Raw genomic sequence first — 16,495 nt, 5'->3', positions numbered from 1 at the left:
AAACTCCAGAGCACATCCTTCATGCTATAGGCTCGCCTTCATGTGTATTGTGTCGTCGCGGTGGTTGTCGTCGGCCCGTCAATTCCGGACAGCCTTCACTGCACTGCTGCTAATGATGATGCTGCCGTGCCTTTTGTTGGGAAACCCCGAACTGACTCCCACTTCCCGCTGGCTGAACACAAATCTCTCGTAAGGGTGTTCAAAGCTATTGAATGCTCTAAAACTCTTTCTGGTGTATCCCTTTCTTCTTTAAGGCAGTCACAGTACCAAAATTAAATGTTCCTCACTCTCCACCATGTCTGATTAACAACTGGGTGAGGTAGTAGTCTACGTCCTCGCGTTTTCAGACAAGCCACTCATCGATGCACGGAATGAGTTTATAAGTATGTCCAGCGCCCGTCTTGAGGCAGCTCCCAACGCTGCTGCCATCGTTTAATTGTCAGCGCCCGTCCTGAGGCTGCTGCACAGTCGACTCATTTTCTCTGTCAGCAGATCCAAAGGACGCTTTCCTGCAATGACAAAGATTGCATCGTCCGATACGGTTCTATACGTGCACGCAACTCGAGGCACGCTAAGACTATGGGTTTGTGTAACCTCCTGAAACATAGTCTGTTTGGCCGCTGCCCAGATAAGTGCCACATACAAGATGATAGAATCAACAACAATCAAAGACCTCAGAGACCTCCTACCCTGGCATCGCTAGGGTAGCGTAGAAAAGATGGAGCTCCATTTCTTCATGTGCTATTTCGAAAACCCTTTGGCACCAGTACAACATACGGAGGGCTCAGAAAGTCTTTGGACTCCTCGCCATTTAATTTCCAAACTAGTAGCTGTATTTACCGGTCACTGGACGATCGGCACACTTGAGCACTTTCTCTGTAAATGTCCGGGTTTGCCAGCTAGACGATTAAGATCACTGGGTGCTCCTTTCTCCGACAGTCTGGGGCAGTACGCTAAGCTAAATCTCATCAATCCTCTCCATTATATCAACAGCTCTGGCTGGCAGTAGATATCTGCCTGTTGGAGGTCTCATAATGGTATCAATACGGCGCTTTAGTGATACTTGAGGAGTGCCAGACTGGCACTTCAACCATTTCACCTACCTACCTACAACCGTTGACAGTAGGTGCTTTCGATTGCCTAGGGAGACTTAGACTTGTAATATCTGGGTTTTGCTCAATAGACATTTTTGCGAGGGAGATGGCTGAATCCTCAAAAAGTATGGTAAGTCGTCAAACAGTGACGGAGAGTTGTGGGCAGAAATGCCAGAGTCGGTGGAGAACTGCACCGAACGGACGTGGACCTATCATATGATTCTTTCTGTACAAAGTTGGCTAGACAGACGACATGAGGATGTGGCTTTCCACCTTTCCCACAGTTGCTTAAAATTGTATTTACATAAATCGGACATAAGGACGGCCCATACTGCACTTTCTGTGCAATGACGTTATTGAATACGCAGAGCATTGTTGTTTTGTCTGTCCGCAGTATGAAACAGGTAGGGTTGAGTTAAGAAATAGGTAGGGAAACCAATTAAGGTTAACAACCTGGTTGATGTTTTGCTTGAGTCAAAAGAAAACTGGTCCGCTGTACGCAATGCAACAAATAAAATCATCACAAACTCGCTTAGCGCAGAGCGTATCTGCAAATTTTCGTAGAAAGCCAATAGATCGCTCCCCTCCGCGAAGTAATACCTAACGGACAAAGGGAAATTGAGCAGTGGTGGATTTTTAGTGCGGTGTGACGGAAGACAACTTCCACACTTCGGCTTTCAATACATTATGTCTACAAAAAAAAAATCCTTACTTAGACTTTCCATCAGCATCAGAATAACATATCCAATTTGCGTACGAATTTGAACTTTGACTGACAGCTTCGCGCAAACTGACAGGCAATAAATTTTTTATAGTTATAAAAGTATGAGTAACATACGAGTAATATCAAAAACCTAATGACTGACTACTTTGATGGGAGGTGGTGTGCGGTAGGGTTGACTTCTCTAAAGCGTTAAATGAAATGCTGCCATAAAGTAGTCATCATCGCTGCATAGCTGATAAATGAATTTGCAATAAAACGAAAGTAAACAATGCGCAATCAATTTTCGCGTCACTAACAAAGCAACACTATGCTACAAAAATTTTCATACTTCAACGAGAACTGTATGGCATAGCAAAATAAAGAGGAAATGTGCAAGAAAATGCTAACTCAAATACGTTGGCTAGAATGGCATGCAGGCAAATATATGTAAGTATTTGTTATATGCGTGTATATACATGTACATGTGTGTGTATATATGTACACATAAACTAAATATGTATGTATGTGTGTATAATGATTTTTCAAGTTTGGCGCATAGCCAAGGGAATTTTTTCTTATTAACAGTGAAAAAGAATCTTATGTAGGTATTCTATAGTACATTAGGGTGGGAAAAAAAATTATTTTTTTTTCTTAATGCTACCGCATAAATTACTTCTCCACAACTTTTTTTTTATTTTTGGTTTTAATAATTTAATATTTACCCGTACCGCTTCGAAAATTACCATTGAATTCGTTTGGAAAAAATTTATTTTTTCTTGGTGGTCTACAGCTCGAAAATTTAGGGTATTTTCAGGAATTTTTTTTATATATTAATAAAAAAATGAAAAACGATATTTAAGTTTTTTAGGCTTCTAATTTAACTTCTTTTACATACTATATTAAAAAAAATGATCTTTTTTTTTTAGTGAAAAATTTTCAAATTTTTTTCAATATTTTCACAAATGAAAAAAAAAATTTTAATGAAAAATTATTTGAAATGAAAAACTATTTTAAAATTAAAAGTTTTCAAATTATTTTCAATTTTTGCAAAAATTAAAAAAAAAAAATTTTATGAAAAATTATTTAAAATAAAAAACTAGTATTTTAAAATGAAAAATTTTCAAATTTTTTTCATATTTTTCAAAAATGAAAAAAAAAATTGTTGGAAGCTTAACAAAAGATTCGAGTCTGCAGCACCAGTACCAGAAATACTAAAAAGCCATTCCTTCCAAATCTCAAACAAAAAGGAAGTGATTATTAAAAGATTTTCCAATTCTCCAGAAGAAAAAAAGTTTTACTGTGAAAAAAATCCTGTATTATGAAAAAAAAATTCCAATTTCAGCAATTTCCTTCAATATTTATATTCAGCAGCGAACCCAGAAACCCCCGAGCATCATGTCAATATTCGTCGTCCATCTTGAATATTTATATTAAAAAGTGTCACATGACAAATTAAAGTACATGACATAAGCTTTTATTTCGGCATAGGGAACAATTTTTTTTATAAAAACTGTTCTGGGCAGATGGGGGTGTCCGGTTGGCGAAGAATGCCCCATATGTATGTATATATAATTGGCGCGTACACCCTTTTTGGGTGTTTGGCCGAGCTCCTCCTCCTATTTGTGGCGTGCGTGTTGATGTTTTTCCACAATTGGAGGGACCTACAGTTTCAAGCCGACTCCGAACGGCAGATAATTTTTTTTTGTGAGGAGCTTTTTCATGGCAGAAATACACTCGGAGGGGCGACCGCTATTAGAAAAATGTTTTTCTCAATTTTGGTGTTTCACCGAGATTCGAACCAACGTTCTATCTGTGAATTCCGAATGGTAATCACACACCAACCCATTCGGCTACGGCGAATTTTATAATTTAATAATTATAATAATAATTTAAAAAATGGCGCTGAAGTTGACCCTCCCGAAAAATTGGACCTGGACGGTGTTGTCCATTTTGGCTCTTCTATTTATCTGAAACATAAAAACCAAAAAAATTATTAATCAGTGTGACTGGAGCAATAACAACAACAACATAACTGTAGCTATGTCCCGCTACTAGAATAAAAAAAAATTACAAAATGGCGCTGTTTTCAATTTTACACTCTAAAAATCCCGTATTTTTTCAGTTTTTTGATAAAAAATACGAAATAATTGAAATAATAATATGATTGTAGTACAGGAGATAGCCATCAGATTAAAATTTCAGACGATTCGGTTGAATAGTTTTTTTGTTTTGTTTTTGACAACATCAGGCCGAAAAAAGTAGTTTGGAGATAATTGAGTTCAAAGTTTTGAGAGTGGATATTTGCCATTGATACCGTCGTGTGACAAAGCTGACTCTATATGCTAGAACGGCTGTACATCAAAAAAAAAAAAAATACTGGGAACATCCTTCCTTTGACAGTATATTCTTAAAAGCCCATGCTTTTGAAACATCAAAATTTTTTTGAACATTCTAGATCACCCTTGAATTTGGTATAAAATGTTTACAGATCGTTATTATTTAATCTCCACTCTTAATTTGCCTTCACAAATGTTCTCTATTAAAAAAAAATACTAATTTAAAATACTTTAAAAAACATTAATAAATAAATGAAATAATAAAAATATTAATATATATATTTTTTTATAAAGAGTAGGATATAAAATAGAAGTTGTCAGGCCGCCTAGTTGCCAAGCTGCAGGCTATCGAAGGGGTCACAGATTTCGGGTAGTGAAATGCCTGCAGATATTGAGGTAAGCTGCGAATAAGTTTTTCCTAACAAATAAGCAGTCCCGGGCAAGCAGTGGGGGATTTATACTGACGTAGTAGGTTGTGCAGTGGGCGGCTATGCGCAATCTTAAAAAAACTACAAGATCAAATCCACAAACTGGCAAGGCGAAAAACGAAACAGCGTCGGTCTTGTAGTAAACGGCTGAGTCAAGTAATGTTGCTCCCAACGACTATTTCTAAGATGGCAGCCCCGCGGAGCGGTTAGGAACCCTAGGCTAACAACCTATCGATCACTACAAAATAAATAAATACAAATTAAATATTTTAACAATTTAAAAAATTTTTTTTTTTTTAAAGTTAAATTTTCAAATAAAAATTTGTTAGTAAAACCGATCGGCACTAAGCGTAAAAGGCCAGCGCTCTAGTAACTAATAGTATTGGTGCGCAACTAAGTTCCCGCTGTTGGTCAATAGATGCCGCCAGCAGTGTGTGCTAGTCGATTCTAACATAACCTAAACGTCATAAACCAAACTTAGACATATGGTAAACAAACTGCTTCGACACATTAGTGATTTTGTTTGGGTATCGTATACTTTTGGTTTTATGAAAATGTCTGATTTTGTGTCGAATAATCGTCATTTGCGGGAAGTGTTGATTTTCCTCTTTCATTCGAAAAAAAAACGGCGGCTGAAGCGCATCGAGAGCTACAAAAAGTTTATGGAGATGCTACTTTAAGTAAAACAACGTGCCGAGATTGGTTCCGTCACTTCAAAGATGGTGAATTTAATGTTGACGACCGTCCGTGTGAAGGAAGGCCAAAAACCTTCGAAGACGCTGAATTTGAGGCATCCGTGTCAAACACAAGAAGAGCTTGCTTCTGTATTAGGAGTTGCCCGCCAATCCATTTTCAAGCGATTGGATGCATGGAAATGATTCAGAAACAGGGGACTTGGATTCCTTATGAGTTAAAACCAAGGGATGTTGAACGTCGTTTTTTCGCTTGTGAACAACTGCTCCAGCGGCAAAAAAGGAAGGGTTTTCTTCATCGCATCGTGGCGGGTGATGAAAACTGGATTCATTACAGCAATCCAAAGAAAAGAAAGTCATCGGTACTAGCCGGTCATGCATATTTGGTGGGACCAAGTTGGTGTTATTTAATAGGAACTGTTAAAACCAAGCAAAACCATCACTGGGGATCGGTATCTACTTCAATTGATGCGATTGTGCCGAGCACTGCGCGAGAAGCGGCCGCAATACGCGGAGAGGCATGAAAAAGTGATTCTATTCTGACAATGATCGGTCTCACGTTGCCAAACCCGTTAAAACAGAAATGGGAAATCCTACCCCACCAGCCATATTCTCCAGACAATGCGCCGTCCGATTATCACCTGTTCCGATCGATGGCACATGGTCTAGCTGACCAGCAGTTCCATTCATATGAAGACATAAAAAAATGGCTCGATCCGTGGATAGCTTCAAAAGATGAACAGTTTTACCACGATGGATGAAAGAAAGATGGGGAAAAGTAGTAGCAAGCGATGGGCAATACTTTCAATGATTTACTTGTAACTATTTTTTCAGAATAAAGTTGTATTTGCATCAAGAAAACAGCGAGAACTTAGTTGCGCACCTAATAATAAAAATGATAATTAAGAAAACAAAACTGTTTTTTTGTGCCATCCTAATGTATCTATACATATACAAATATACTCGTATATAAATATATGCATATTTGTAAGAAAATACAGAAATTTGTGAACTTTTAAGCGTAAGCCAACCGCCAGAGGACGCTGTGTGTATTAGTTTCTAGTGGAGGCCAATGCTTTTTGGCCCCTACAAAGTGGGCTATGTCATGCCAACTATGTTGTGGAATTCTGTAGTCATTCGTACCGCCTCTGTGTTGACTGTGCTGGCTGTGATGACGCCAACGATGACTATGCACACAATGGCTGTAGAGGTGGCTATGACAACTATGACGATATTGGCGACGCTGGCGACGTTGCCAACCAGTGAGCCATACTGCCGCGTCGGCCTATAGCTAACGGGTACTGCGCGCATTTGGGGTTGTGTATTCATGTGAAGCGCATTGCGATGCGCAGCTGTTTTTGTTTTCACATACAAACACACTCACACTTATACGTATGAGTGTGTGTTTGTATTTCTTCTCTCGCCTTGCCACTGCGAAGTCTTGCCTTTGTCACTGCAGTGGGCAACTATTTTTACACAAAGAACCGTCAAGTGTATGCAACATTTTTATTTTATTCTATTCTATTTTTTTTGTTTTATTTCTTATTCAAATTGTAGTCACTGTTGTGGCCGCTCTCACGCGCTGACTGCTGACGGCCAAACAGTTGCTGTTGTGCGGCTAGAATTGACGGCATTTTAGCAAAGTATCACGAAATAGTGTTGAAAATGACGTGCGAAAAAATAAAATAAAATAAAATGAAATAAACACTAAAATAAATTTAAAAAATAACAACAACAAATCTAAGAAATAAATAGCGACAAACATAATAACGCGGCGCGCTGAAAAGCGTTCAAAGCTGGCACAGTTGAAAAAAAACAACAAGGAACGAAAAAAATGGGAGAAATGATATTATTTAGTATTTTACATATTAAAAATCGCGGCTACTTCTCATAATTTTCGGTGCTTGGTCGTGCGCGCGTACACATACCGTTGACGGCGTTGGCATTGGCCAAATCGCTCGAACGGGCACGTTATGTAAGCAGGATTTTTTGGGTTTTTTCACAAACCGCAAAAAATTGCAATAAAAATTTTTTGCTAATGCATGATTTGCAACGGTGACAAAACTCAAAAGTGCGTGATAGTGCAGGTATGCGAGAAAATTCCTAAATTGAGAAGCGATAACGAGCAACGAAACTAAAAAAGTGCGTCAAATCGCGAAAACAATCTGCGACAATCCATGTAAAATATCTTATGAATTTAACGCAATAACGAAGTTTTTCTCCACATTTGAACTAACGGTTAATAACGGTGATAGCCGCATAAGTGCGCAACCAAGTGTTTAATTATTTGTGACTAATATGAAAAATATGGAAAGTGCAACAAATAAATTGTCAATTAAAATAATAATAACTTCAACGCAGGCGGTTTTGATGTGAACAGCAACAACAACAATAAACAATTAAACTGCGTCGTTGGTCAACGTAAGCGTCAACGTCAGCAGAAGTGTTATAAGCGTAAAAGTGAAGCAGAAGAAGAGGAAAAAGAAGAAGAAGAAGAAAAGAAAAATTGCGAAATATACATACATACACACATATAAAGTGAAAGCACAAACACGGCACGCATAAACATTAATCTATAGACATGTATGCATGTATGCACATACATACATACATACGTACGTACATACAAGCAAAATAATGAAATAATAAAATGGATTTTCACCTTAAAACCGGCGATAAAAGGGTGGCGTACAGTGTGTTATTTGCCTAAAATTAGTGCTCAAAACTGATTCTGATTTTTGTAACTAGAAATTTTAGAACTGTGACATCTCAGTAGATTAGTCTTGGATTAGCTTAGCTTTAGCAACTATGTATGTACTTATATGTATATCGGGCTGGGGAATAAGTTCGTAGCGTTTTTAGCGAAGACTTTTTTTATAAAACAAAAAACAATGATTATACCAATAAGTTAATCAACTATATATTCGCCGTTGCTGTTTCCAACATCTTTCCACCACTCGACCAATTTGTTGACGCCGTTCCGGCAAAAATCGCCTGGTCTGGTGTCAAAGAGGTGTTGTTGAGCCAGTTTTTAAGGTCCTCTTTGTTATCGAAGGTAACGCCCTTCATATGGTTTGGCAGGGAGTGGAAAATATTGTAATAGTTCGGTACAAGGTCTGGAGAATACGGTGGATGCTGAAGGATCTCCCATTCGCTTTGACAACTTGTGCAACATGCAAATAATATGTAATATGAGATGTGCCGCAAAAGTGTCTGTGCTGTATTCTTATTTACTTGCACATCCATTATGGATAACGTGGCGAAATTTCATGGCATTTGGTTCAGTAGAAGATGAGTTAAAGCGTCAACATTTGGTCGATAAATTAATTTTGATTAAAGAGCCAATATTAAATTTGCTTTTACACTCGGGTAAACGGTATTAAATGATCCAAAGAGGATAAGGTGATGAGTGCTTATCTCGTACCTCAACTCTTGAATGATTTAAACGATTTAAAGGAAGTTTAGAAGTTTTAGAATATAAGATCTGCTGCATACGAAAAACGCGTTGAGGTTGTGCGTGAATTCACACGAAAAAGGGAAAACTTCAAGTGCCAACGTCTTGTTATCTTTGTGCTTACAACCGGTCTCTCTTCCTTCCAACCCAACCTCATGCCCAACTCTCCTCGCGCGCGTTTACTTAAATCAGAAGTGATCTTGAACCAGAATTGATCTTTTTGTATTCACTGATCCACGTGTCGTTAAAGAACCTCGCAAAGTTCGGGTCTATTAAGAGCTTTACAATGACACATTGGGCGATGTGTTGTTTCTTGCTCTTCGTTACACAACCCGCATTAGATAAAATGTACCAAGCACAAATTTGACAAGGGCTGTATTTCTCTGCCATGAGCTGTAAGAAAAGCTGTGAGTACTTTGACTTCGTGCCGGGTAAGGTTTAGGAGTGGTTTAGGTCTCTTTCCATAATGAAGGCTTTTCTATTACCTTACGTATTCGTCCAGATATTCTGTACCTACTTATTCATTCAGAAAATAAAGCTTGGTTTCAATTGGAGCAGCAGTACTGGGCTCATCATTAGGAATCATATTGATTCGGCTAAGCTCTCTAAGTTCAAATATTTTACTTAAAAGAAAAGATTCAGTATAGAAAATCAAACTATAACTGGCTTACAGTTGGAATTGATTCTTCTCAGTGTTTTTTTTTATTTCTGGAAATAAGCATTCAGTTGACTGAAGCTCCACCAGGTACGAGGGGTATTATAGTTGGTAAGCTATAACAGAGGGTGAGACTTCTGTGCATGATTTTCGCAAGAAAAGATCGCAGTGGTGAAATATATATAAAGAGTGTTTTTAAAAGATAGATTACCGCTGCTCGTATACAGGGTCCGACACTCGAAGTGTAACCAATTAAAAAGTCCATAAATTTAGTTTGAATAATTACTTTTATGCAATTCAAAGTAAAAAATGTGTGTAGATAATACAAAATTAAGAATCAATTTACTTTTGCTTTAAGAATCAATTACCTTTTGTCTTCACTATGACCTTGAGACGGTCTAGAAACGAATCGCCAGCTACTCGAATGTGACTTGCAGGCATTTTGGCGCACTCGCGGACTATGGCTTTTTTCAGCGCCTCCAGACTGGTGAATCTTTTAGCTCGGACCTTACTCCCCAAAATGGGCCAAAAAGAATAATCCATCGAACTCGCGTCTGGTGAATTTGAAAGCCATTGTGTGGACGTTATGAAGTTCGGAACGTTGTTTTTTAGCCATTCTTGGTTCACTCGAGCTTTATGAGGCGGTGCCGAGTCCTGTTGAAACGTCCATGCTCTGCCACCGAAATGTCTGTCTGCCCACGGGTTCAAAACAACCTCCAGAATACTTTCCCGATAATATTTCGCATTTACCTTAACGCCAGGTTCGATGAGAACGATTGGAGAGCGCCCATCTGCGGTTACAGCGGCCCAAACTATTGCCTGTGGCGGATGATGCCTCCTGCTGGTCAATCGATGACTCAAATTCTTATATGAACGGTCGGTCAAATAAACCCTATCGTTTTGGGAGTTTACGAATTGCTCGATTTGATAAATTCTCTCGTCAGAAAACACAAAGATGCTTCGATTGACCGCTTTCGGCCCTGCGAAGCAACTCCTTCGCTCTCTCAAGTCTGATTTGTTGCTGCTTTAGTGTGGGATCATGCGCCTTTTGGATCTTGTAAGGCTCGACTTTGTGATTTGATTTGATTTTTCAGTATGCGGCGAATGCAGCGGTCAGATATTTTCAGTTCTTTTGCCATTTGATTGGCACTTCGTTGGGGATTTCGCTCAAGTCGCTTCTTCACTTATTGAATCATTTACAATGTCGTTGCAGTCTTTTGATGACCATTTCCATGACGTATCGCGATGCTGGCAGTGTCACTGTAACGAGTAATGGTGCGATAAACAAGCACTATATTTACTTTACTCGAGCTCACGAACAATCGCTGGTTGTGATTTCCCAACCAAATATAATGCAATCTCACTTTTAAGTTCGAAATCCATTACGGATTTTCTCCACCGTCTAAGATATTCTAATAAAAACTTGGAACTAGAAACCAGTCGTTTCTTTCTCGTGCTAACTGGCGCCAGTTGGACACACCAAGTGAAGCCAAGTCCTTCTCCACCTGATCTTTCCAACGCAGAGGAGGCCTTCTTCTTCCTCTGCTACCATCAGCTGGTACCGCATCGAATACTTTCAGAGCCGTAGCGTTTGTATCCATTCGGATAATGAAATTGCCGAAGAGCTTGCTAGGAAGGAGTCGACAGAGGTTTCAGTTGTCCTCTGCTCAGACATCGGTGTCCCCTTGACCATTGTTAAAGGGAAAGTGCAGAATTTCTTTCTAAAAAAGGCGCAAGAAAGTTGGAGGTCTGTCTCATCGTGTGCTATTTCGAAAACACTATGGCCGTAATACGGCAGAAACAGGACGCTTAAGGTGATGAGAATTCCCCGCCATTCAATATCCAAACTTATTGAGGTGTTCACTGGCCACTGGGTGATCGGTACTCATGTGAAGAAGCTTGGAATTCCGTACAACCCCTATTGCAGAAGCTGTGGGAATCCTGCGGAGAAAGATACTGTTGAGCAAATTCTCTGCAAATGTCCGGCTCTGGCGGCTAGGCGCTTGAGATTCCTTGGCGTGCCCTCTGGGGATGGGTTGAGAAAATCCTCCAGCCTAGATCCCTTTTCTCTCCTCCATTACATCAACAGCACTGGATGGCTGTAAATGATTTTCTCTTTCCCAAATTTTTTCGTGGGTAGTGGTCCACATTATGGTTTCCAAACGGCACGTACCATAAGTGCCACTTGAAATGTACCTGGAGTCCCATCTAACCTACTTACCTACTTACCGTTACAAATCGGACCTATGTACATACATATATTCGGTCGAGGACTAATCCCCTTCAGAAGTATTCGTAAAATAATTACAGGGAATGTTTTATGATGCTACAACAACAACAATAAAAATAAGCAAGTCGACACGGTAATTGAGATTGAAGTTATTTGCCGATATCTTGTAGTCACAATTTTTTGTTTTTGTTTTAGTAATCAAATGTAAATAAGGAAGCGCAACTAATTTCTTGTTCCACTGTACTCACCTTTTATAGCCTAAAATAATCATAGATCAAATATTATCTAACAGAATCAACTAAATTATCGATCGAAAATACTGTGAAAAGTTAAGTGAAAAGTGTAATAGCGGAAAAGTAAAAGAAAAAAACAATACGAATCAAAATGTACGACATTCAAACGACGCTGCATAAAATTGCTTTAACCCTCCAACAACAGCTCAATGCTCTCACCACCAGCACCGAAGTCGCCTCTCACAATACGTGTGAACGGGCAGAATTCTACAATTTCCCCACACCAACACAGGCGCAGGATATTTGTCAATCAACAGACGCGCCCAACTGGAAACAGCTACACATACTTTATACGCGTTACTACACACTCCTTATGCACCACATGTGGCCCACTTTGCTGGTCGCACTGCATCAATGCCACGATGTCTATCAGAAAACCCAGCAATACTACACCGAATACAGCACACGTTTGGCTCAATGGTCCACACTGCTCGCGAGTGATCAATTATTTATGTTCGCAATCAAATTTTGCCTGCTATTGCTCTTCCTCTTTCTCATGCATTGGATTAAATCAACGAAAGCGCCCGCAACTCCCACGGCAGCAGCAGCAGCATCGACGGAGGCAGCGATGCCGGCAATCAATTTACCGCTAATCGTTACCGACGATCGCATTGAAGTATTGGAAGTGAGCGCTGCGAGTGACATTCTGTGCTCAGTCGATGCGCCCAGATCACCGGCGACATCTATTACGCCCACCGTGACGCGTGAATTGGTTTGTGATTTCAATTTCGTTTCGCCGTCAGAGTTGCGCGCTGCACTCGAGGCCGCCAATCAGCGGATGCTTGAGATAGAGGAAAAGCGTCGCCGCAAACGTATAACCAAAAAACGGAAATGCGTTTCGGCGGGTCCGATATTGATTGCGATACGATCGAAGAAGACACATAAGCATAAAAAAAGACAAGAGCAGTTGGAATTGAAGCAGCAGCAACTATTGCATCAACAACAATTGGAATTGTTAACACCAACAAATGTATCACCTGTACGTTCCACATATCTGTCATCGCCGACAGAAGATGAGAACTTTTTGCCAGTGCGCATGAAGCCGTTGGCAGTGGGTGGTGCAGCTTACGAAATCGAGGTGGATGCGGAAACAGAAGCAGAAATTGTATCTTTGATGTGTGTGTGTGTGTAATTATTTTTGTGAGATTGCTTTCAAATTGATCGCCATTAGAGAGTAGTGCTTGGCCATTTATTTATTTATCGCAAATAATTTTATAAATAGCTTCATGAAAGAACGAATGAATTTTTTCCTCCACACTTATAATTACTCCATTTCATTGAAGATCACTGTTTATTTAGCGACATTTTTGTGCTCTCAAGGCCAGAACGCACAATATGTTTATATGGTTTGATATTCTTCTGATGTTGGATCACTTTTCCTCATCTACTTTGCAATTGACTAAGTGATTTAAAGCCACCACAGTCAGCCTTATTCATATGACCTTTCCAATGCAGTCGATGGCTCCTTTGCCGGTACCATCAGATAGTGTAGCCGATTTCTTATTGAAGGCTTCATAAAGCGAGAATATCCCATTCATCCATCGTCATCAGAGCCGCATCAAATGATGTTGCCTCCGTTGAAGTTTCAACGGGGACTCAGTAAAAATAAATTCTTAGCTTTTGAGCACTTTACTGCTCCAGTTCGTACTCCTGATAAAATTGTAATAAGATAGAATAGCTGAGAAGGGTTTTTAGCATTTTGACCTTTGCAAACCATCTAAATAGTTGCTGCACAAAAAAATTTAAATTTGTCACATAATAAAAAAATGTTAAATCGAATAAAAAATTTTATAAAAATAAAAAAAAAAATCTCTAAAACAAAATTTAGGTTTTTCAGTAAAATATTGAATTTTATAAAATTTTAAAAATAAAAAAAATGTTTACAATATTTTCTGGAATTTTTAAAACTCTAAAAAAAAATTTGTATAAAAAAAAATGAAAAAAAATTTTGAAAAATATAACAAAAAAAGTTTTCAGTAAAATAATTGAACTTTTCAATCAAACCAAATAAAAACTTAAAAATCTAAAATTTTATAAAATCATAAAAATAAAAAAAATTTTTTTAGATATTTCAATTTTTTTATTATGTTACAAATTTTAATTTTTTGTGCAGAAACTAGAAATGATTATTTTGTTTTATTATTGCATCACTCACAATATTATTCAATTATTAGTACAGTTTTATCTTTTCCATATTATTGTTGTGTTGCAAATGGAGGGTCCTATACTTTTATATCACCTCCAGGCGCCATATGATGTTTTGGAAAACATTGGCTTTCTGGAAGAAGTGCATTACCACGGTCTGCTCTGGAAGTTGACCGTATTAGAAATACCTATGCCCACGATTTGATATTTCGTGTCCCAACGGCCATGGATTCCGGAATGCACCGAATGGTAGTCCCGACCAAACGCAGTCGGTCACCAAAGTGAATATGGATACATGCGATATTTGAGGATCCGTGCGGTATTTGAGCACAACTTGAGCGTAAAACTAATTAGATTTTATTTTGAACAAAATTTCACGGCATAACCTGTCTTCTACGTATAACGTAAACGTCGACAACTCGACGGATGATACCGTCAGAAGCATTAAGTTCGCAAGCAAGGAATCTCATTGATTTTGAAGGGTCCTCGTCGATGATCGCTTACACTTGTTGAATAAACTCTGTAGATCGGACTGTGTCAGTACGCTTCTTGTGGTTTTTTACGTTTCGCAACAGATTCTACATCACGATCTGATGCTTCGAATTCATGGCGAGGCTTGTGAAGGAATGAACGCGCGCACCTAAGAAAATTAGAGACTTCTAAATCGTTGTGATTTGCACTTATAGCGACGACAAGTGCATTTCTCTTCATTTCTTGAGTTAAATTGTAGTCCTCCCTGTCTTATCTGAAGAAGAGCAAAGCGAAAAATAATGATTCCGGGCAGTTATAGCCACGTATATGCATGTACTAAAATACCGTACGCACCCTGTATATGCCCGATTTTGTATTTGTTGGGTCTAAAGGTGCATTAAACAAAAATTTCCCAGATTATGTTGTATGAAATTTTATACAAAGTACTACGAAGACGTATGACTGCTGAAATAATAGAGGGGAATAATTTGTTTTAATCAAAACCAGCGCAAAATTTCGAACTTATAGGAAAAATTGTTGATTTTTTCTTACATAATTTTATAAGAAATGACAATTAGAAATATTTTTGATCTACATGGTGACTTTTAAAATCAATAATAATGATTACAGATAGTATAAAAATATAAAATAATAATAATTTCCTAACGTTTTGAACAAAGTACCAGCGCCAACTTCTCTCAGAATCAATCAAAATGTTCAAAACTCACTTATCAACGTGAAAAAGAGACGTAAAGCTTTAATGGATCATTTGATGTTTTTTAATGTCAACATCAGAGTTGGCGGATTGAACTAGAAAACTAGAAACGAAAAGTGTTTTTTCACAAACTGTATAATCGAAGGTTCTATGACTCTGCCGGCTCCGTATTTCGTCACTTTGTAACTTACGCCGGAATATTGGATAGATTGAAATATATTCTCTTTTAATTTTGTTGACGACAGTCTTGTTCTTACAACAGTTTCCTCCAGCGCTTGATCCCAAAGACGATAAGACGCTGATACCTATGCCTATAGCCTATAGTAAACTAATTATAGTTAGATAGGGAAACCATTAACAAGGTAAATACAAGCTGGCAAAACCTCACAACATGCGAACTAAGCAGAAAGACATGGCCTTAATGAAACAGCGGTCGATAAAAAATCTTGTTCACATTTAACAGAGATGCTATAAGAAACATGATATGGGTATTGACTGGTCAGTTTTTAATAGGCTGCCACGCTAGAAGGAACTTCGATTTCTCTAGAAGCTGTCTTAACACAGAAGAAGAGAAAACAGTCAGATACCTTTTATATGAGTGTGAAAGCTTAGCTATAAAGAGGCTCCGCACTTTTGATACGGCATTTTTAACTGTTGTAGCGGAAACAGCGCATCTTAAACTAACGAAGCTTTGCTCATTTATTACAGCTACCGGATGGTTTGAAAAGGAACCCATAGGGTAAGGATAAATTCCAGTGGTATCACAATGGACCTACAAACGGTCTAAGTGTGTTATTACGACAGCCACTCTACCTACCTACCTTCCTCCAATTTTAAACCTTTATGGTAAAAAAAAAATTAAAAAAAACAAAATATTTTTGTTTCGACAATTTGCGCGAGTAACAACGCCTGGAGTATTACATCCAAGCAAATTTAGGCTTGACAGATATTGCCTGTGCAATTGCCACTGACTGAGCTTCTGCAGCGTTAGCTTTTTGTTTTTCGGCGTTTTTTCATGTTTATCGTTCCCGCTAATTAAAATTATTTTCCTTGTTCACTCCTCTCAGCAGTGAAGCATATGGCCTTGACAAGACTCTTCCATCGTACACGGTTCTGTGCTGTTGTTTTTGCACAGTCCCATGTGATGTCGGCATCTGCTAGTTCGCGCAGCATCGACCTTCTCCAAGTTCTCCGCTACCTTTGCTCCCTTGCGGGTTCCAGTCCAGTGTCATTCTCGTGCTGCTATCTGGTGGTTTTCTCAATGTGTTACCTTTCTGCG

General features: G+C 38.6%; 1 protein-coding gene across 14 annotated transcripts in view; it reads left to right on the top strand.

Annotated features, from left to right (window-relative positions):
- The window catches only part of LOC128860214 (SRSF protein kinase 3), a 34,130-nt gene that overhangs the window by 3,174 nt on the left and 14,461 nt on the right, over positions 1-16,495 (top strand). The window contains exons 1-2 of one of the 14 annotated variants that reach the window (XM_054097553.1): positions 6,610-6,746; positions 11,885-13,007. The exons of 1 other annotated variant lie outside the window; for it this stretch is intronic. In XM_054097553.1, the coding sequence (XP_053953528.1) occupies positions 11,977-13,007 (1,031 nt within the window). In that variant the 5' untranslated portion in view covers positions 6,610-6,746; positions 11,885-11,976. Of the gene's footprint in view, positions 1-6,609; positions 6,747-6,806; positions 7,937-9,520; positions 11,726-11,849; positions 13,008-16,495 lie in introns of those variants that run through there. 12 more of the 14 variants (XM_054097556.1, XM_054097549.1, XM_054097550.1 and 9 more) reach the window with 12 other exon arrangements.

The sequence above is a fragment of the Anastrepha ludens genome, chromosome 4 (genome assembly GCF_028408465.1).
Source record: "Anastrepha ludens isolate Willacy chromosome 4, idAnaLude1.1, whole genome shotgun sequence".
Taxonomy (NCBI): domain Eukaryota; kingdom Metazoa; phylum Arthropoda; class Insecta; order Diptera; family Tephritidae; genus Anastrepha; species Anastrepha ludens.
Note: the sequence above shows the minus strand (reverse complement) of the source record. Positions and strands in the feature narration are given on the sequence as shown.